This window comes from Hyla sarda, chromosome 6, assembly GCF_029499605.1.
Source record: "Hyla sarda isolate aHylSar1 chromosome 6, aHylSar1.hap1, whole genome shotgun sequence".
NCBI classification, from domain to species: Eukaryota; Metazoa; Chordata; class Amphibia; order Anura; family Hylidae; genus Hyla; species Hyla sarda.
This window is the reverse complement of record NC_079194.1, coordinates 154,600,087-154,621,971: the sequence shown is the minus strand read 5'-3', so window position 1 is coordinate 154,621,971 and position 21,885 is coordinate 154,600,087. Positions and strand designations below refer to the sequence as shown.

General features: G+C 40.1%; 2 protein-coding genes across 8 annotated transcripts in view; one reads left to right on the top strand and one right to left on the bottom strand.

Annotated features, from left to right (window-relative positions):
- The window catches only part of PLLP (plasmolipin), a 69,060-nt gene extending 62,538 nt beyond the window's left edge, over positions 1 to 6,522 (top strand). For all 7 annotated transcript variants that reach the window (XM_056525611.1, XM_056525609.1, XM_056525607.1 and 4 more), the window contains one exon: positions 760 to 6,522. In XM_056525611.1, the coding sequence (XP_056381586.1) occupies positions 760 to 861 (102 nt within the window). In that variant the 3' untranslated portion in view covers positions 862 to 6,522. The remainder of the gene's footprint in view (positions 1 to 759) is intronic.
- A 5,408-nt stretch (positions 6,523 to 11,930) lies between these two features.
- Positions 11,931 to 21,885, bottom strand: part of ZNRF1 (zinc and ring finger 1) — a gene marked incomplete in the record, with an annotated part of 49,173 nt that continues 39,218 nt past the window's right edge. The window contains 2 exon segments of the mRNA XM_056525603.1: positions 11,931 to 14,197; positions 17,799 to 17,888. Of these exon segments, the coding sequence (XP_056381578.1) occupies positions 17,831 to 17,888 (58 nt within the window).

The window sequence follows — 21,885 nt, the reverse complement described above, 5'->3', positions numbered from 1 at the left end:
GACGGCATTTTGATCTGTACCAAGCTGGAGTTCCTCGTCTTTCTGCTTTCAAGTATTCGGGTGCAGTCCGCACCCTACTACGTGCTTGGTCTGGTGGGCCTTGAGGTGATCTGATATATACCTCTATCGCTAAAGAGGCACAAGATACTGGAGCGACACCACTCCAACGCGGCGTTTCGGCAAACCTTTGTCGAGGGGTGGTGACAAAGGTTTGCAGAAAAGCCGCGGTGGGGTGGTGTCGCTCAGGTATCTTGTGCCTCTTTACTACCATGTATGGCTAAGTATATGATTTTTACTCTATTTTTTTGCACTACTTGCACTGTACTTATGTTTACACTTACTTGCTGCTACTGTCTCGCTGCATGTTAGTCCTGTTCCATATTATGCACTAAGGCACTTTGTATAATATCTGAGTGAAACCTGCATTTTATTGTCATCCCCCTCCTGGGTGGATATCCTCCTATTTTAATGTAACTATATGTTAATAAAAGTGATGTATTGTTTCTTACAAAAATGATAAATGACTGCAGCCAAGTATATTATAGACCAGTGGTCTCCAACCTGCGGACCTCCAGATGTGGCAAAACTACAACTCCCAGCATGCCCGGACAGCCAACGGCTGTCCGGGCATGCTGGGAGTTGTAGTTTTGCCACATCTGGAGGTCCGCAGGTTGGAGACCACTGTTATAGACAATTCATAACTAGCATCATATATAATACCTGTGCATTTATTATTGTTTTTCTCCCTCTGTCATGCAGTTCTTTGCCTGCCTTGTAATGATCGCCTACGGAGGAAGCACCTTCTTCAGTTTTGGTGAATGGAGGGGCACTCAAAGTAACGCAGCGTCAGCTCAGGCCTGAACAATTGCCGTCTATATGTATTTGTGTTTTTTCATTGACTGTCATTATCAAACCAAAAATGAACTTGGAATAAGCCAATTGGATGTTCCATCCTCAGAACTCAACCGGAATTACACAGAGAAATGCACTAAACCTGAGAATACTGGAGACATCATCTACATCTATGGAAAAACTGCATATGTAATGTAATATAACACGGGGAGGGGCAGTGAAGAATACAGAACCCATGGACCATTCTTAAGACCTGGAGCAGATAACACATCATTTCCCCAACTAGTGCCGCAACATCCGCATTTCTTGCACTTAAAAAAATCCATGTTGGCATAGTATTTTCCTGATCTTTCTTTACAACATATGGTACTTCAGCTGTTGCAGAACTGCAGCTTCCAGCATGCCCTAAAACCCTCCATCTGTCAGGGGATGCTGGGAATTATAGCTTTGCTAAAGCCATAGGTTGGTGATCACTGATGCTTTAAACACTTAACCAAGTGCAATGCCTCTGTATGTTGTGTCCTCCATGCATGTCTGCTTTAAGAAGAAAACCAAGGGCCCAGACCTTTTCAGGTGGCATTAAGTTGATCTAGGCATCAGTTACTTTTTTGGGGGGAAAGTAAATGCCTACAGTCTATGCTCTCTTTATTTTACAGGTGCATGGAGTCTATTTCTCCCTGTTATTTGCTGCTTAGGGCTTGGACAGTAGTGTTTTACATTATGAAGAGTGTCAAAAATTGTAACATCAGCAATTTCCTAGGTAAATTTCCTAGAATGGCTTCTTTAAATACACCAGAAACCCACTGCTCATGGCAAAACTTACCAAATGCATTTACATGACTGCCGATGCACAAGATATCTCCCACTTCTCACAGCTAAGGATTTGATACAATGGGTCCAGTCTAGACAACCCTGGTAGCTGGTAGAAATGAGCAAAGTTACAGTGATTCGATTCGTCCTAGGAAAGAGTCTCTTAGGCCTGTATCCACCATTTCCAGCCCACCGGAGCACCTGAAAGCTGAACTAATTTATGCAGGATAAAGTCATCAACTGCCGAGCCGAGAAGTTTGTATCGAATCACTGTAACTTCACTCATCTCTAGTAGCTAGGTAGGCTGGACTTAAACTAATCTGGGGACAAAAATGGCCTGGTTTTCCCACAGCAACCAATCACAGCACAGCTTTAATTTTACCAAAGCTCATTAAGATAGGAAAAATTTACTGTAATTGGTTGTTATGGTGGAAACCAGGCAGTTTCTGTGCCTAGATTGGTAAATCTGGGTCATTGTAACAAAAGATCAGAACAGTAGAAGGATATTTCGCTTTGTCTTCTCTCATTTATTATAATGCAATCTGTCAGGGTTCCATAAGAGAAAATTTAAATATGATTGGAACAGAGAACCAGTTTAAATACAGACGTAGGGTATGGTGACACGTGCCGTATTTTGCTGCTGCATATTTTCCTACCCATTGAAATCAATAGGTAGAAATATATGCAGCCTATTTTGCTACCTATTTTCAATGGGTAGGAAAGTGCACAGCAGCAAAAGACAGCACTTGTCACTTTATACTTTACACAGATGCAAACTCAACAGCAGAAAATTTGCACCACATTGGGGGAGATACAGAAATACGATCTAAAACGTGTGCACTATTATTAGGTCAGTTGGATTTTTGAGGATTACTTTTACTATTGAACAACTACATTGATCTCCAGCAATCCAAAATGTTAATAAACCTTAAACTTGAATGTTTAAGAATACTAAAGTGAGGGTTTGGGTTTATTAGTAGGGTATCTGTGTGTGTGCACAATTATTAGGCAACAATTTGTATTTAACTATTATTATGGAACTAAATGAAAAACAAAAATTTTGCAAGTTCATGTATATTTTCATCGGTAAAAATTTTTTTTTTTTAAATTATAAAACAAAACACAAATTATCCAAGTTTGGTATAAATGGAATTGTACTGACCCATAGAATAAAGTTAAACAGGTCAGTTCTACTGTATGCCCCACAAATTTGCTCAATTCAAATTTTAATTTTTTCAATTTTGCCAAATAACTCTTTTTTCTGGCTTTGTAATAAATTATATGGAAGAATAAAGTGTGCCAATGACCTAATACAACTTTGTCAGAGGAAAAATACAAAAAGTTATGGGTCATAGAAGTTGAGACAAAAGAAAACATAAGCCACAAATCAAATTTCATCAAAAAATGATATCTTGTTTTAATCAAGTTTTTAGGTTAAACATATTGGGGGAAATTGATTAAAACCTGAGTGGTGCAGTTGCTAATAGCAACCAGACTATTTTTATAAAAGCCTCTGAAAAAATTAACCCCTTAAGGACCAGCACAAGTAAACCTGTACTCCCCTGAAAGACCAGGTCTGTTTCTTCAAATCGGGGATGTCTGTCTTTATTAGAGAATAACTCTGGTAATGTTTTTCCAATCACGATAATTCTGACATTGTTTTTTTGTCACAAGTCGTCCTTCTTGTACATAGTAAAAGTAAGCCGATATCATTTGTAGTTTTTTTTTTTTACAGTGCAAAAAATCATATTTAAAAAAAAAAAAAAAAAAAAACGATTTTTTGCTATTTTAACACTAATAGGTTGCATATATTTATACATACTGACCAAATAGTTTATGAAACTTATACTTTCAGATGTCTACTTTATTTTGACAGCATTTTTTTTGTTTTTAATTCACATTTTAAATTAATTAGAAGCCTAACAATTTAACTTGAAATTTGGAAAAGTACATTTTTTTTTTATGTCCTATGCAAGGTTTACAGAAATTTGAAGGTGGTAGAACATAGGAACACCCCCCCCCCCAAATTACCCCATTTTAAAAACTAGACCCTTCAAGGTATTCGCTAGGGGGTACAGGGAGTATTTTAACACCATAGTTTTTTTGGCAGGAATTATTACAAAGTCAGTGTTAAAAATTCGAAATTAGCATTTTTTCACAAATACATCATTTGTGGGACATATTTTTTGTACACCACTTCTGATATCGCAAGAAATGCACCCTATATTTTATTAAACTGCTCGGCCCGTGTTTGGAAATACCCCCGCTTAGGAAATTTTTGGTTCCTTGGCCGCGTAGTAGGACCCAGAAGGAGAGGAGCGCCATTTGGCTTTCAGGGCATCATTTTAGGACGAATAGATTGTAGGCCGCACTTCATGCCTGCAAAGGGTTTTAGCTGCCAGAACTATACAGAACCCCAACAAGTGACCCCATTTTGGAAACTACACCCCCCTAAAGTATTCATCTAGACCAAAGGTGAGTACTTGGAGTCCTTTTTGCGTGGCTGGAATGGATACAAAGTCAGTGGAAAAATGTAACATTTCTTTTTTTTTCTCACAAATGCATTATTTGTGGGACATATTTTTTGTACATTGCATCTGAAAAGTAGAAAATGCGCCCCATATTTTATTACACTGTTCGTCCCGTGTTCGGTAATACCCCCGCTTAGACCATATTTGGTTGCATGGCCACATGGTGGGACCCAAAAGGAGAGGAGCACCATTTGGCTTTCAGGATATCATTATACAAATTATAGGCCGCACTGTCAGAACAATACTGCACCCCCAGAAGTGACCCCATTTTCGAAACTACACCCCCTAAAGTATTCACCTAGGGCAAAAGTGAGCACATTGAGCCCTTATTGTGTGGCTAGAATTATTTCAAAGTCAGAGAAAAAATAGAAATTAGCTTTTTTTTCCCCACAAATTCTTTATTTGTGGAACATCATTTTGGTAAGTCGCTTTGAAATGGAGGAAATGCACCCATATTTTATCACGCTGTTCGTCCCAGGCTGGGCAGTACCCCTACTTAGGCCATATCTGGTTGCCTGACCGCCTGGTAAGACCAAGAAGGAGAGGAGCCCCCTTTGGCTTTCAGGGCATCATTATATGATTAGTCCCCATTCATACTGCGTTTCTGCAGTATAGGTGTCCGTTGTCACACCAAAAAAGCGATGCCAATGTATACTGTAGTAGTCTCATTCAGAAATCAATGGAGCTGCTACAGTATACGTCAGCATCACTCCTTTTGACGTGATGCTGACGGATACCTCTAACATTGCAGAAACGCAGTATGAACGGGATGCAGTGTAGGGGCACAGAGCACACCGCAGATGCCCCCAGCAGTCACAAGGGCGAGATTACTGCTGTGGCTGGGTAGCTCAGTGTGTCCGCTCATGACTGCCGGCGGGAAATCAGCCGCTATAAGTGGACACACAAAGCTACCTAGCGCTACCTGCGCCGTGTGATCCTACACAATATACATTTTTATTTTTGATTATATTTATTTAATAAATGTATTTTCATTAATTTTTTTTTTACACTTTTTTAAAAAAAATTTTTACACTTGAATTTTTTACATTTATTGTCTTTACACTTTCTTTTTTACACTTATTTATTTTATATATTTTTTTTTATGCTTTCGAATACTTAGTATTCCAAAGAATTGCAGTTATATGCTGTCTGCCAGTTTTACACTAGCAGGCAGCATATCAGGACGTGCCTCAGGCACGTCCTATCAGGCAATAACCGGGGCAGACCTGGGGGACCTAGTAAAGACCCCCGGCTGCCCAGGTAAGCAGCAGCACCCCGCGATAGTTGCGGGGTGCTACAGGAGAGAGCCCCCTCCCTCTGTCAAAACTCCTTACAGCTCGCGGTCACTTCCGACCACGGCTGTAAGGGTTAAAATGCCAGGACTGAAGTTTACTTCGGTCCCGGCCTTGCGGCAGGGTCCCGGCTGTGTGTTACAGCCGAGTCCCTGCTGCGATCTCGTGGGTGCACTGTGCAGCAGTGTAGGAGTATACACGTCCTAATGGCTGAACGTGCATTCAGACCGGACGTGTATACACAGCAATGGTCCTTGAGGTGTTAAAGAAGCCATCTGATTGGTTGCTCTGGGCATCGGTAAAACTTTTCCTCTTCACAGGTTTGGAAAAATCTCCTCTATGGTTTAAGAACTTTTGGTGATTTTTTTTCTCCATTTTACCAATTATATTTTGAAATGATCATGAAATTTTCATTGTGGCTACTCTGCTTCAAAATAAGCTTAGACTTTCTGTCCTGTACAAATGATTCCCAGTAATCCCTCTTTCCGAATTACAGATAGGAGTACAAAGAAAGGTGGCACCAGTAAATAACACTGGATTCACCACCATTCACAGCAGAGATCAGCCTCTCTCCTCCCTATAGATTGACCTCTGTAGCATCTCAAATTCATGTGAATTTAATAGGTCCTGTCTATTATGATCTATGGTCCTGCTGAAAAAGCATAATAATGCTGTTAAAAACAGCTCAGGCAAGCTAGCAGCCCCCATAACATACAAAAAAAATTACAAATCAGAAACAATGACAAGCAGAATATAAAGAACATGGCGCTAATATGTATAAAAATCTAGGCGGCACATTCCCTTTAAAGTGGGGGAGATTTATCAAAACGTGAAGTGGTAGAGTTGCCCATAGTAACCAAACTGATTGCACCTTTCGAATTATACCAGCCCATACTAGTACCCCACCTTTACCTTGCTAGTGTCAAAGTGAAGCTCTGTGTCTATTACTGATTTAACTACAGGCCCATGCATCTACATCTCTCACTATTAGAGAGACAGTAAATTCGATTCGTCACGAACTTCTCGGCTCGGCAGTGGATGACTTTTCCTGCATAAATTAGTTCAGCTTTCAGGTGCTCCCGTGGGCTGGAAAAGGTGGATACAGTCCAAGAAGACTCTTTTCTTGGACTGTATCCACCTTTTCCAGCCCACCGGAGCACCTGAAAGCTTAACTAATTTATGCAGGATAAGTCATCAACTGCCGAGCCGAGAAGTTTGTGGCGAATCGGATTTACTGTAAATTCGCTCATCTCTACTCACTATCAGTCCATAAAACCTTTGAAATCTGCCTTCACATTGGTCCACTCCATGTTTCAACTTGTGTCTTCTTTAGGTCAGATTTTAGCCTATTACCCTGGCCATATCTCTGAGCACTGCACACATTCTACTTCCGGCAACTTAAGGTAGATTGCGGTTCTGGAATATGACAGAACTGGAAGATAATGGGTTCTTTGTAGCTGCACATTTGATTCTTCTCAGACCTTTGACACTTCATTGGGTCTTTTTTCCTCAACATGCTTCGTGACCTGGTTGCATCAAAACCTTTGATGGTTCACACCCCAAAACTGTGTGCAGTGTTATAGCCCCCTATGGGGGATAGGGGGCTATAACGCTGCACACACTGAACTTTTACAGTGATCTTTGTTGTCCGATAGGATAACATAGATCAATGATTCTGCTGCTTGACTGCTCATGCCTGGCTCTCAGGCACTGAGCAGTCATTCGGCAATCGGACACCCGGAGGCAGGTAAGGGGACCCTCCTAGTGTCTTACAGCTGTTCGGGACGCCGTGATTTAGCTGCAGTGATCCGAACAGTCCCCTGAGCGAACCGGCAGCAGTTTTCACTTTAGATGCGGCGATCAACTTTGAACACGGCGTCTAAAGGGTTAACAGCGCGCGGCACCGCGATCAGTGCTGTGCACTATTAGCCACGGGTCCCGCCCATTGTTAGAGGCCGTGGCCCCGCGGTATAGAAAGGGAGAGGACTCAGGGCGTACACGTACGACCTGCGTCCTTAAGGAGTTAAGACAAAAACAGCAAAAAAAACATTTCTTACAGGATCCAATCATATTCTTGATGCTAGGTATATGGCTCAGGCACAGAACCACTCATCCACACAAACCTATATCTTTGTCTACCACATGGCTGCAGGAGTCTTTATATAAAGGTTGCCACCAAGTTTCCTATAGACCCTGAAAGAAATATAAAACTTTTTCCAGTGTTAAATTCCATAAAGCTACACAGAGACAGTGTAGTTCTCATTCCACCACAATATAGGGCAGCGCTATTATTATCAATAAACTGTATGTTGGCTACTAATACACCAGTGATTCTGCTGTCATCTAGTGGTGACACACTGCAGTCTATAAAGTCCCACACTGCCCAAAAAAATAAAGGGAACACTAAGATAACACATCCTAGATCTGAATGAACTAATCGTATGAAATACTTTTTGTCTTTACATAGTTGAATGTGCTGAATACAAAATCACACAAAAATTATCAATGGAAATCATATGTATCAACCCATGGAGGTCTGGATATGGAGTCACACTCAAAATCAAAGTGGAAAACCATACTACAGGCTGATCCAACTTTGATGTAATGTCCTTAAAACAAGTCAAAATGAGACTCAGTAGTGTGTGTGTGGCCTCCACGTGTCCGTATGACCTCCCTACAACCCCTGGGCATGCTCCTGATGAGGTGGGGGATGGTCTCCTGAGGGATGTCCTCTCTGACCTGGACTTAAGCATCCGCCAACTCCTGGACAGTCCTGGACCTGGATAGAGCGAGACATGATGTCCCAGATGTGCTCAATCAGATTCAGGTCTGGGGAATGGGTGGGCCAGTCCATAGCATCAATGCCTTCCTCTTGCAGGAACTGCTGACATACTCCAGCCACATGAGGTCTAGCATTGTCTTGCATTAGGAGGAACCCAGGGCCAAGCAAATTAGACATAATGTCACACCAAACTCCAAAAATGGTCAGGACAACATTATTGGAACCCTTTCAAAATTGTGGAAAAATAAGATTGTTTAAAGCATGTGATGGTCCTTTAAACTCAAATAGGGCAAGTAACAGGTGTGGGCAATATAAAAAAAAAAAAAAATCAAACCTGAAAGCAGATAAAAAGGAGAGAAGTTCACTTAGTCTTCGCATTGTGTGTCTGCATGTGCCACACTAAGCATGGACAACAGAAAGAGGAGAAGAGAACTGTGAGGACTTGAGAACCAAAATTGTGGAAAAATATCAACAATCTCAAGGTTACAAGTCCATCTCCAGAGATCTAGATTTGTCTTTGTCCACAGTGCGCAACATTATCAAGAAGTTTGCAACCCATGGCACTGTAGCTAATCTCCCTGGGCGTGGACGGAAGAGAAAAATTGATGAAAGGTGTCAATGCAGGATAGTCTGGATGGTGGATAAGCAGCCCCAAAGATATTTAAGCTGTCTTGCAGGCTCAGGGAGCAGCAGTGTCAGCGCGAACTGTCGACATTGAAATGAAACGCTATGGCAGGAGACCCAGGAGGACCCCACTGCTGACACAGACATAGAAAGAAAGACTACATTTTGCCAAAATGAACTTGAGTAAGCCAAAATCCTTCTGGGAAAATGTCTTGTGGACAGATGAGACCAAGATAGAGCTTTTTGGTAAAGCACATGATTCTACTGTTTACCGAAAACGGAATGAAGCCTACAAAGAAAAGGACACAGTACCTATAGTGAAATGTGGTGGAGGTTCAATGATGGTTTGGGGTTGTTTTGCTGCCTCTGGCACTGGGTGCCTTTAATGTGTGCAAGGCATCATGAAATCTGAGGATTACCAACGGATTTTGGGTCGCACTGTGCTGCCCAGTGTCAGAAAGCTGGGTTTGCATTCAAGATCTTGGGTCTTCCAGCAGGACAATGACCCCAAACATACATCAAAAAACACCCAGAAATGGATGGCAACAAAGCGCTGGAGGGTCCTGAAGTTGCCAGCAATGAGTCCAGATCTAAATCCCATTGAACACCTGTGGAGAGATCTTAAAATTGCTGTTGGGAAAAGGCGCCCTTCCAATAAGAGAGACCTGGAGCAGTTTGCAAAGGAAGAGTGGTCCAACATTCCAGCTGAGAGGTGTAAGAAGCTTATTGATGGTTATAGGAAGTGACTGATTTCAGTTATTTTTTTCCCAAAGGGTGTGCAACCAAATATTAAGTTAAGGGTTCCAATAATTTTGTCCAGACCATTTTTGGACTTTGGTGTAACATTATGTCCAATTAGCTTATTTTTTTTCCCCCTCCCTTTTATGGTTTATTTCCAATACACACAAAGGGAATAAACATGTATATAGCAAAATGTGTTACTTCATTTTCTTGAAAAATGTCATGGGTGCCAACATTTACAGCCATGACTGTATACAGATTTGTAAATTACTTGTATAGAAAAAAAAAAAAAAAAACTTAAAGGGTACCTCTCATCAAATAAACTTTTGATATTTTAGCTTAATGAATGTTGAATAACTTTGCAATAGCATGTTAATGAAAAATATGGTTCTTTCTATTGTATTTTTCCCGATCAGTCCTGTCAGCAAGCATTTCTGACTCATGCTGGAGTCCTAAACACTCAGAGCTGCCAGCCTGCTTTGTTCACAGCCAAACAGGCTGTGAACAAAGCAGGCTGGCAGCTCTGAGTGTTCTCCTTTGTGAACAAAGCAGACTGGCAGCTCCTAGTGTTTAGGACTCCAGCATGAGTCTGAAATGCTTGCTGCCAGGACTGGTAGGGAGACCCCTAGTGGTCATTTCTTCAAAGTGGAAAATTAAATAGAAAGAAGCATATTTTTTAATAACATGCAATTGTAAAGTTATTCTGCATACATTAATCTATAATATATCAAAAGTTTTTTTGATGAGAGGTACCCTTTAATCCTTTCAGTACGTAGCTGCTGTATGCTCCAGAGGAAGCAGTAGTGTAGTTCTTTCCAGTCTGAACCAGTGCTCCATGTTGCCACCTCTGTGGGCAGTTCCTGGTACCAGTTTGATTTTTTCCCTCCGGAGTACCCCTTTAACATGGAGGCTTTATCAAAACTACGCAAAAGTAAAGCGGTTCCTTATAACAACCTGAGTGAAACTTTTCCCTTGCACTAGTTTTGATAAAAACCCCAGTACACACAATCTGACTCGTTTTGAAAATACTTCCAATGCATTTTTTTTTTTACTCCAAATACGAGTTCCCCTTTTACATCTGATCTAAAGGGGTTATCCAGGAATAGAAAAAACACAGCTTATTTCTTCAAAAAACAGTACCACACCTGTCGTCAGGTTGTGTGGTATTGAAGCTCATTTCCATAGTAGTTAATGGAGCAAAGTTATTATACCATCCCCCCCCCCCCACCCCACGCAGACAGGTGTGGTTCTGTTTTTTTGGAGAAAAATAAAAAGAAATAAGCTTTGTTTCTATCCATGGATAACTCTTCAATAAAAATAAAAAAAAGACAAAATTAATATGTAACCTGTAAAGTGGTCAGTAGTTTTAGTTCATTGTATTCTAGTACTTACACCAGTTCGTAGGATGCACATGGGCATTCCTACCTCCGAGAATTACTTTCCCACTGTGTGTTAATGCAAAGTGGTACAGAGGTGGGCTGAAAAACAAACACACAGATAGAGACAGCAGGGAAAGCAGTCTATACCGATTGGCTGCTTTTTTTGATTGATAGAATATTGCAGCCAATAAAGAGCTGTCCTAGATTATTCAGACATAAATTGAGCAGCTAGTTCTAATGTAAAAGTAGGTTAAACTTGAAAATTTACTGCAGCTTCTTACTTCTCAGTCAAAATCTGCAGGAAGTTAACAGCTAATCTGCACATGCGGACATACCCCCTAAGTATGGTCACGTGTGGATTTGCTGCATATTTCGATTTCTCTGTTAAAGTAAAAAGAGAAGACAAAATATGCAGCAAATGTTCTGCAAATCTGTACGTGTAAGCATATGCTAAAAAATTATATACATATAATTTATTTTATTTTTAGAAACAACTTACTACCGTTTCCCAATAGAGCCAATAGCAATGTCCTGCTGGTTACTGTGGCTACGTGTGGGTAAATCTCTGCAACAAAAATGATAGATTGCAAGAAGAAAAGAACCCTTAAAGGTTTCTTTGACGTCTGTAGGATGGTGGCAGAATTTTTCCTAAAATCATGTGTCTTGGCATATTGTACAACACTGTGTGTGTACCAGGTTCTGAGATTACATGCATAAATTTAGGTTCACTTCCCATTATCCCAGTGTTTCTCAACCAGGGTGCCTCCAGATGTTGCAAAACTAACTCCAAGCATGCCTGGACAGCCTTTGGCTGTCCAGGCATGCTGGGAGTTGTAGTTTTGCAACACAAGGAGGGACCCAGGTTGGGAAACACTGCATTATCCAGTGGGGCCCAAAAAATAAAAAGTCAGTCTCCACGCTCAGTAGGTCACAGTCAGGACTTTGTAAAGACCCATTCCTTTATTATAGAACAACAGATATACAACACAGTCCTCCCACTTTATAAAAAAAAAAAAAATAATAATAATTATAATAATAATATATATATATGAAAGCCACAATAGGGCAAATAATATTTGGCCGCTGAGGATTCCCCCTCTAAACAGTATTTTCCCCTCTGTTTCAGTTCAAAACAAAAAGGGGAGGGGGTATAATTCCCACAAGAATTAGACAGTGCAGATCCCCCTCCCCCCAATGTAACACTGATGGGATGAAAAAAGGCTATGTCACTTTAATAAGTAATAGCTAGGTTACCAGGGAAAGAAAAAAAAAACATGCAAACTGAATCAAGGTGGTCTGGTTAAATTGGCAATATCTATAGATCATGTCCGTCCGTGAGATCGGATGAAGAGAGGGAGACAGCTTTACATCCATTTCATATGGCAAATACATTAAAAATGCAGTGCTCTCCCACAGTCCTCCTAACAATCGTTTTACACAAGTGTATACCTGTACTGTAATTGGATTAAAAAAATAAGTTATTTATCTAATGTGGCACCAGTTTGCTCCCTAAATTCTGACACAGAACTCCCCTACCCCCCCCCCCCTTTCCACGGTGTAAACACCATACGCTACAACAAAGATTGCACTACCTGCACTGTCCACTAGGTGGCAATACAACATCTACAGCACAGGACATTGGCCAGGCCAGAAAGTGTATAAAATATAGATTATCTATACAATTGAGGAAGTTGCTGTGTGTGTGTATGTATGTATATATTTATAGAAAAAAGGAGACCTCAAATAAATACAACATCCGGGTTCCAACATGGGCCGGAATTTCTGCAGTAATAAGGATTCAAGTCCCAATTTTCAATTGAAACTGTGCACAACTTTATTTGGCTAAGCTTAAGGGCAGATAAGGGACTGATCGTGTAAAGCTTTATGGGCTAGATATATAGATTTTGTGGTATAAGGGTTGATAAACAACCAAGGCTCACAACCCCATATTTGGGACCCACAGAATGTATAGAGCTCTTAGAGTACATGGTAATTTCAGCTTTTAAAAGCAAAGAATGGCAGCTGAAAATAATGATGTCACATGTACACTTGTTAGCCCTACGAGAAAATGGTGATCAGCACAGGACTCTTTACGTGCTTAAGGGGAATAACATTTTCTCATGAAAACCAATCTCTATAATCCAGCAACTACAGTGTGAACAGGCTATTTTGCCAAAACATATACAGAAAGTGAATAAAAGGACTGGCCATCCAGAGGTTAAAATTAAGAGGGTTCGGTGGGAGAGACTCCAACAAATGCAGACAACCCTCGAAATGCCACTCTTGACCTATTCCAGCATAAATTAATTTATACTATCTATAATAACAATATTATTACAGGAGAAGATGGGATGTTGGAGAAAAAAAAAAAAAAAACAACTTGTGGGGGGTAAACAATACACCACCCTGTAATTCCTAAACCCTCTTCCTTTTGGCATAGTCACATGGACCCTATATTGTCCTTTATTGTGTGCAAAATCCTTAACTCCACTGGAGACGACGTTACAGCAAGGCAGTCCAGTCTAGTCCATCAGTGCTCGCCATCTACAAAGCTTTTGTCTGGGAAGCACTGGGAAAAAATAGAAACAAAATGAAACACAACCCTCGTTCAGATAAGATGCCAGAAAAGCCACCCAAATGCACTACAGCACCTCTCCCCTTCTCCATTTCTGGCATTGCGCAGGATGGTTCTGCCCTTTCTATACTCTTCAAACATTCAGTGCAAAGTGCCAGAAATTAAAAAAGTATAAATGTTCATCTCATGGCATCAAAGGTTACAATGTATCCCCCGGCAGGTTCTCCAAGGTTTAAGAGGGGGTTTATTTTTTTTCTTCCAATGACCTTTCTTTGCTCTTTTCCCCTCCCCCAGTCTGTGAACTCTACCTATAAAGGGCACAAGTGGCGTTGACTTAGGACCTCTCAATTGCCGACCTGGTAGGAGGGGTCTGCGTAAAGACATGACCCTTCTGCCTTCTCCCCTTCCTGATGCCTTCTCCCCACGAGCATGTAAAGATGATGATGGGAAGAGTAGTCTTCAGTTTGGCTTTTGTTATTCCTTGGATCTTCAGTCTTGGATAACTGAAGGTGCACATGAAGGAGGGGATGTGTGTGGAAAGCAGTTCAGACAACCCTGGAAGGACGCAGATTCCAGTCTCTGTGATCCTAAAGAGGGTAAAACCCAGTGCTCTGCAAATAGGAGAGGTGGAGACATTGGTATATCATTTATTCTGTAGGTCAATTCAATTAAAACCATACCCAATTTATAGTTTTTTTTTTTTATTGTACAACTTAAAAAAAAAAATATATATATATATTATAATATATTTATATATAATTTTTTAAACAAAATTAGCATGCATAAAATTGTCCTCGTCTGACCCTTTATAACCTAATTTTTCCGTGTACAGAGATGTTTGAGGGCTCTTCTTTTGCGGCGTGATTTTTTGTTTTTATAAGTACCACTTTGTTTGCTCCTGCAGTCTGAAGCGCGTTCAGGAGCTGAGCATGCTTCATACATGGTGTGTCCCAGTTGCTATCAGCAGCCAGGACCCAGGTTTAAAGGGGTATTCCAGGCAAAAACTTTTTTTTTTTATATATATCAACTGGCTCCGGAAAGTTAAACAGATTTGTAAATTACTATAAAAAATATCTTAATCCTTCCAATAGTTATTAGCTTCTGAAGTTTTCTGTCTAACTGCTCAATGATGATGTCACGTCCCGGGAGCTGTGCATGATGGGAGAATATCCCCATAGGAGCTGGACAGCTCCCGGGACGTGAGTCATCAGAAAGCAGTTAGACAGAAAACAACAACTCAACTTCAGAAGCTAATAACTATTGGAAGGATTAAGATTTTTTAATAGAAGTAATTTACAAATCTGTTTAACTTTCCGGAGCCAGTTGATATAAAAAAGTTTTTGCCTGGAATACCCCTTTAATGCGTTGCTGATCAGGCCGAAGACTGACATTATTCCTTTGGATGCCGCAATCAAAGTTGACCGCAGCATCTAAATGAGGGTTTTTAACTTTGTTAACTAAGGGAGCTGATCAGGACATCTGTGGCAAAATTGCGAGTCCCGAACAGCTTAGGGAAGCAGGGAACCATTAACACTGATCAATGCTGAGTCAAAGCACAGCATTGAACAGTGTTATGCAATCGCAAAAAAAAAAAGTAAATAATAAAATGAACTTTAAAAAGTTGATAAACGTGAATTAACGCCTTCCCTAATAAAAGTTTAAATCACCCTCTTTTCCTATGTTTAACCCCTTAAGGACTCAGCCCATTTTGGCCTTAAGCACTCAGAAAGTTTTTTTTTCCTCCTCGCCTTCTAAAAATCATAACTTTTATATTTCCATTCACAGACTAGTATGAGGGCTTGTTTTTTGTGCACAACCAGTTGTCCTTTGTAATTAAAACACTAATTTTACCATAAAACGCATGGCGCAACAAAAAAAAAATACTATTTGTGTGGGAAAATTGAAAAGAAAACCGCAATTTAACAGATTTTGAAAGGTTTCGTTTTCATGCTGTAGAATTTACGGTAAAAATGACATGTTTTCTTTATTCTGTCGGTCTATACGATTAAAATGATACCCATGATTACATACTTTATTGTACGATTAAAAAAATAAATCGCAAACTTTTTAACATAATTAGTACATTTAAAATCCCTCTGTTTGGCTGACCTATAACTTTTTCATTTTTCCATTTAAGTGTTTGTATGAGGGCTCATGTTTTGCGCAGTTATCTGTACTTTTAATTGATACCACATTTGCATATATAAAACTTAATACATAAAAAAAAAATTGGGGAATAAAAGGTTATAAAAAAGCAGAAATTTTTGACTTTTTTTACGTTCACTGTACGGGATCATTGACATTATATTTTAATAGTTCGGGTGATCCGATCATCCATTTTAGTGACCGCACTGCCATGATCTGTATTGATCACGGCATCTGAGGGGTTTAAAGGGGTACTCAACTGGAAAACTTTTTTTTTTTATTTAAATCAAATGGTGCCACTAATTTAAACAGATTTGTAAATTACTTCTATAAAAAAAAAAAAAAAAATCTTAATCCTTCCAGTACTTATCAGCTGCTATATGCTCCACAGGAAGTTCTTTTCTTTTTGAATTTCCTTTCTGTCTGACCACAGTGCTCTCTGCTGACACCTCTGTCCATTTTTGGACCTGTCCAGAGCAGAACAGGTTTGCTATGGGAATTTTCTCCTACTCTGGACAGTTCCTAAAATGCGCAGGTGTCAGCAGAGAGCACTGTGGTCAGACAGAAAGGAAACTCAAAAAGAAAAGAACTTCCTGTGGAGCAAATAGCAGCTAATAAGTACTGGAAGGATTAAGATTTTTTAATGCAAGTCATTTACAAATATTTTTAACTTTCTGGCACCAGTTGATTAAAAAAAAAAAAAAAAAAAAAATGTTTTCCAATGGAGTGCCCCTTTAATGGAAGACATTAGCGCGATCGTTGATGTGTGCCGTTAACGGCAGGTCCCTGGCTGCTGATAATAGCCGAGACCTGCTGTGCAAGACCCAGGCAGCGGTCCGATGCTCGCGGTCATGTACAAGACATAATTGTACGTCCTGCCGTTGCCACTGCACAAGGACGTACATTTACGCCCTGCGTCATTAAAGGGGTTAAAATAAAATAATGTAAACAAATATATGTGGTTTCGCTGTGCGTGTGAGTGTCCGAACAATATAATGTTAATTAAATTGCACGGCGTACACGTAAAAAAATAAACTCCAATATTATTCACTTTTGGTCACTTCATATACCTTAAATAAAAAGAGCGATCAAAAAGTCCCATCAAAATAAAAACTGTAACAATAAAAACTACAGATCACTGCACAATAAATGAGCCCTCATATAGCTCCATATGCAGAAAACATAAAACCTTTATGAATTGAGTATCCCTTTAATCGTATGGACTACAGAAGATAAGGTGTCATTTTTACTGAAAAGTGCACTGCGTAGAAACAGAAGCCCCCAAAAGTTACAAAATTGCATTTTTTTTTTCAATTTCACCCCACAAACAATTGTGTGTGTTTCACCATAGATTTTGTTATGAAATGCTTGATGTCATTACAAAGTACAATTTGTAGCGCAAAAAAAAAAGCCCTCATATGGGTCTGTAGGTGGAAAGTTGAAAGTGTTATGATTTTAGAAGAGGAGGTGGAAAAAAATGGCCTGGTGCTATAGGGTTTTATTTTTTTGGGAAAATGTGAAAATAAAAGGTGATTTCATTTTTTATTAGGGGAGGGTTTTTTTTATATAATTTTAGAGACTTCTTTTGCATTTTACTTTTTAAGACCCCATAGGGGACTTTTATATGCAATCTTTATATCGCATTCACTGTATAACCCTATGCCTATGGCATAGCATTACACAGTGAGACCGGTGAGCCAATGATACACCCTGGCTTATCCGGGCTGCATCATTGGATTGGTGATCAGTGGCAGGAGGCAGGTAAAGGGACCCTCCTCCACAATTTTAGCTCACCAAACGCCTGCAATTAGTCGATCTTGGGGATTCAGTGAGCTCGACTGAGCTACCGGCAACTTTCATTTTAGATGCCACGATTTGCATTGATCACGACATCTAAAGGGTTAAATGACGGACCAGGTGAAGAAATCTTCGAGTCTTGTCGAGATGTAGCATCAGCAGGCAAACACAATACATGCCTGAACTGACTGCCTGTTTGCTGGGCCCATGGGAAGCCTCAGGGGAAAGATTGTGCAATGTAAAAGGGGAAGGAGAAGAAGGCTAACATACCTTAAGAGAAAGTCAGCCAGAATGGCCGCAGGTCAATCAGAAGGGTGTTCTGGACAACACCTGTTCACCTCAAACCAGGAATCTATACAGCTGAGATACAAGATACACAAGTGTTGAAAAACCAAATACAGAATCAATTAAGTTGGGAATAGACATAAAGAATGTATTGCTGTCAGTGAATGGAAATATTTGCCCCTACTCATGCCAGAGAAAATATTTTTGCTAGTGATGTATAACGCACCTAGATCTATTTAAGCTGATACATAATACTGCTTAAAAGGGGCTCCAGAAAGTTAAACAGATTTGTAAATTACTTCTATTAAAAAATCTTAATCCTTTCAGTACTTATGTGCTTCTGAAGTTAAGGTTGTTCTTTTCTGTCTAAGTCCTCTCTGATGACAAGTGTCTCGGGAAACGCCCAGTTTAGAAGCAAATCCCCATAGTAAACCTCTTCTAAACTGGGCGTTTCCTGAGACACGTGTCATCAGAGAGCACTTAGACAGAAAAGAACAACCTTAACTTCAGAAGCACATAAGTACTGAAAGGATTAAGATTTTTAAATAGAAGTAATTTACAAATCTGTTTAACTTTCATGAGCCAGTTGATTATATATATATATATATATATATATATATATATATATATATATATATATATATAAAGTTTTTTCCTGGAATGCCCCCTTAAGGCAATGTTTCCCAACCAGAGTGCCTCCAGCTGTTGCAAAACTACAACTCCCAGAGATTTAGTTTTGCAACAGCTGGAGGCACCCTGGTTGGGAAACACTGCCTTAAGGACATGTTCACATGTGCATATTCTCTGCTGCAGATTTGCTTTAGCTGATTTTGCTACCCATTGAAGTCAATGGGCAGCAAAAATATGCATGTGTAAAGTACCCTAAGGTTGCATACACATTTACAGTATCCTACGCAAATTTGATATGCAGGACTTGAAGCTGCAGATTTTATGTTGTGTTAAGTAATTTGGTTTACATTGAAAGCTGCAGCTTCAAATAATGCACGTCAAATCTGCGCAGGATCCTGTATGTGTGAACATACCCCTAAAGCTGAAGGTTTATTATAGCAGAACAGGATTTTAACCTCTGCATGTAAGAAAGACTGTTCCCATTACAAGGGGAGAGACTTAGAAAATGGAGGGTAAATAAAGCATTTTCTATAGAATGTTGTAGATCTTTCAACAGCGAAGGTGGAGACCCTAACAGAGGTGTAGTCTGTATTTACACTTCTGTCAGAGGTTCCATTTAAAGCCTTTCTTCAGAAATGAGGAAAAGAGCAGCATGCCATGCTTAATCCATCATCAAAATGATGGACATCACAATGGATCACATTATCAATCTATAAAGGCCCATTGGATGCCAATGGTGGTTCAATGTTTGATGGGACTGGCACCGCACTACAATTGTATTCCATTTTATTTCCAACAGAAACAATGACAGCCGTGTGAACAAAGCCTTAACCCCTTAAGGACTGAGCCCTTTTTCACCTTAAGGACTCAGCCATTTTTTGCAATTCTGACCACTGTCACTTTAAACATTAATAACTCTGGAATGCTTTTAGTTATCAATCTGATTCCGAGATTGTTTTTTCGTGACATATTCTACTTTAACTTAGTGGTAAAATTTTGTGGTAACTTGCATCCTTTCTTGGTGAAAAATCCCAAAATTTGATGAAAAATTTGAAAATTTAGCATTTTTCTAACTTTGAAGCTCTCTGCTTGTAAGGAAAATGGATATTCAAAATAATTTTTTTTTTATTCACATATACAATATGTCTACTTTATATTTGCATCATAAAATTGATGAGTTTTTACTTTTGTTAGACACCAGAGGGCTTCAAAGTTCCGCAGCAATTTTCCAATTTTTCACAAAATTTTGAAACTCGCTTTTTTTCAGGGACCAGTTCAGGTTTGAAGTGGATTTGAAGGGCCTTCATATTAGAAATACCCCATAAATGACCCCATTATAAAAACTGCACCCCCCAAAGTATTCAAAATGACATTCAGTCAGCGTTTTAACCCTTTAGGTGTTTCACAGGAATAGCAGCAAAGTGAAGGAGAAAATTCACAATCTTCATTTTTTACACTCGCATGTTTTTGTAGACCCAATTTTTGAATTTTTGCAAGGGGTAAAAAGGAGAAATTTTTTACTTGTATTTGAAACCCAATTTCTCTCGAGTAAGCACATACCTCATATGTCTATGTTAATTGTTCGGCGGGCGCAGTAGAGGGCTCAGAAGGGAAGGAGCGACAAATGGTTTTTGGGGGGCATGTCACATTTAGGAAGCCCCTATGGTGCCAGAACAGCAACAAAAAACACATGGCATACCATTTTGGAAACTAGACCCCTCGGGGAACATAACAAGGGGTAAAGTAAACCTTAATACCCCACAGGTGATTCACAACTTTTGCATACGTAAAAAAAAAAAAAAAAAAAAATTCCCTAAAATGCTTGGTTTCCCAAAAAATTTACATTTTTACAAAGGGTTAAAGCAGAAAATACCCCCCAAAATTTGAAGCCCAATTTCTCCCGATTCAGAAAACACCCCATATGGGGGTGAAAAGTGCTCTGCTGGCGCACTACAGGTCTCAGAAGAGGAGTCACATTTGGCTTTTTTGAAGGAAATTTTGCTCTGGGGGCATGCCGCATTTAGGAAGCCCCTATGGTGCCAGGACAGCAAAAAACCCCACATGGCATACCATTTTGGAAACGAGACCCCTTGGGGAACGTAACAAGGGGTAAAGTGAACCTTAATACCCCACAGGGGTTTCACAACTTTTGCATATGTAAAAATAAAAATAAAATTTTACCTAAAATGCTTGGTTTCCCAAAAAATTTAAATTTTTACAAAGGGTTAAAGCAGAAAATACCGCCCAAAATTTGAAGCCCAATTTCTCCCGATTCAGAAAACGCCCCATATGGGGGTGAAAAGTGCTCTGCTGGCGCACTACAGGTCTCAGAGGAGAAGGAGTCACATTTGGCTTTTTGAAAGCAAATTTTGCTCTGGGGGCATGCCGCATTTAGGAAGCCCCTATGGTGCCAGGACAGCAAAAAAAAAAAAAACATGGCATACCATTTTGGAAACTAGACCCCTCGGGGAACGTAACAAGGGGTTAAGTGAACCTTAATACCCCACAGGTGTTTCACGACTTTTGCATATGTAAAAAAAATAATTTTTTTTTTACCTAAAATGCCTCTTTTCCAAAAAATTTTACATTTTTAAAAAGGGTAAAAGCAGAAAATACCCCCCAAAATTTGTAACACAATTTCTCCCGAGTACGGCGATACCCCATATGTGACCCTAAACTGTTGCCTTGAAATACGACAGGGCTCCAAAGTGAGAGCGCCATGCGCATTTGAGGCCTAAATTAGGGACTTGCATAGGGGAGGATATAGGGGTATTCTACGCCAGTGATTCCCAAACAGGGTGCCTCCAGCTGTTGTAAAACTCCCAGCATGCCTGGACAGTCAGTGGCTATCTGGCAATACTGGGAGTAGTTGTTTTGCAACCGCTGGAGGCTCCGTTTTGGAAACAGTGGCGTACCAGATGTTTTTCATTTTTATTGGGGAGGGGAGGGGGGGTTGTATAGGGGTATGTGTATATGTAGTGTTTTTTACTTTTTATTGTGTGTTAGTGTAGTGTTTTTAGGGTACAGTCGCACGGGCGGGGGTTCACAGTAGTTTCTCGCTGGCAGTTTGAGCTGCGGCAGAAATTTTGCCGCACCTCAAACTTGCAGCTGGATACTTACTGTAATCCTCCGCCCATGTGAGTGTACCCTGTACGTTCACATTGGGGGGGGGGGGGGGGGAACATCCAGCTGTTGCAAAACTACAACTCCCAGCATGTACGGTCTATCAGTGCATGCTGGGAGTTGTAGTTTTGCAACAGCTGGAGGCACACTGGTTGTGAAACACAGAGTTTGGTAACAAACTCAGTGTTTTGCAACCAGTGTGCCTTCAGCTGTTGCAAAAGCTACAACCCCCAGCATGTACGGACAGCGGAAGGGCATGCTGGGTCTTGTAGTTATGCAACAGCTGGAGGCATACTACTTTGGCTGGGGATGCTGGGGA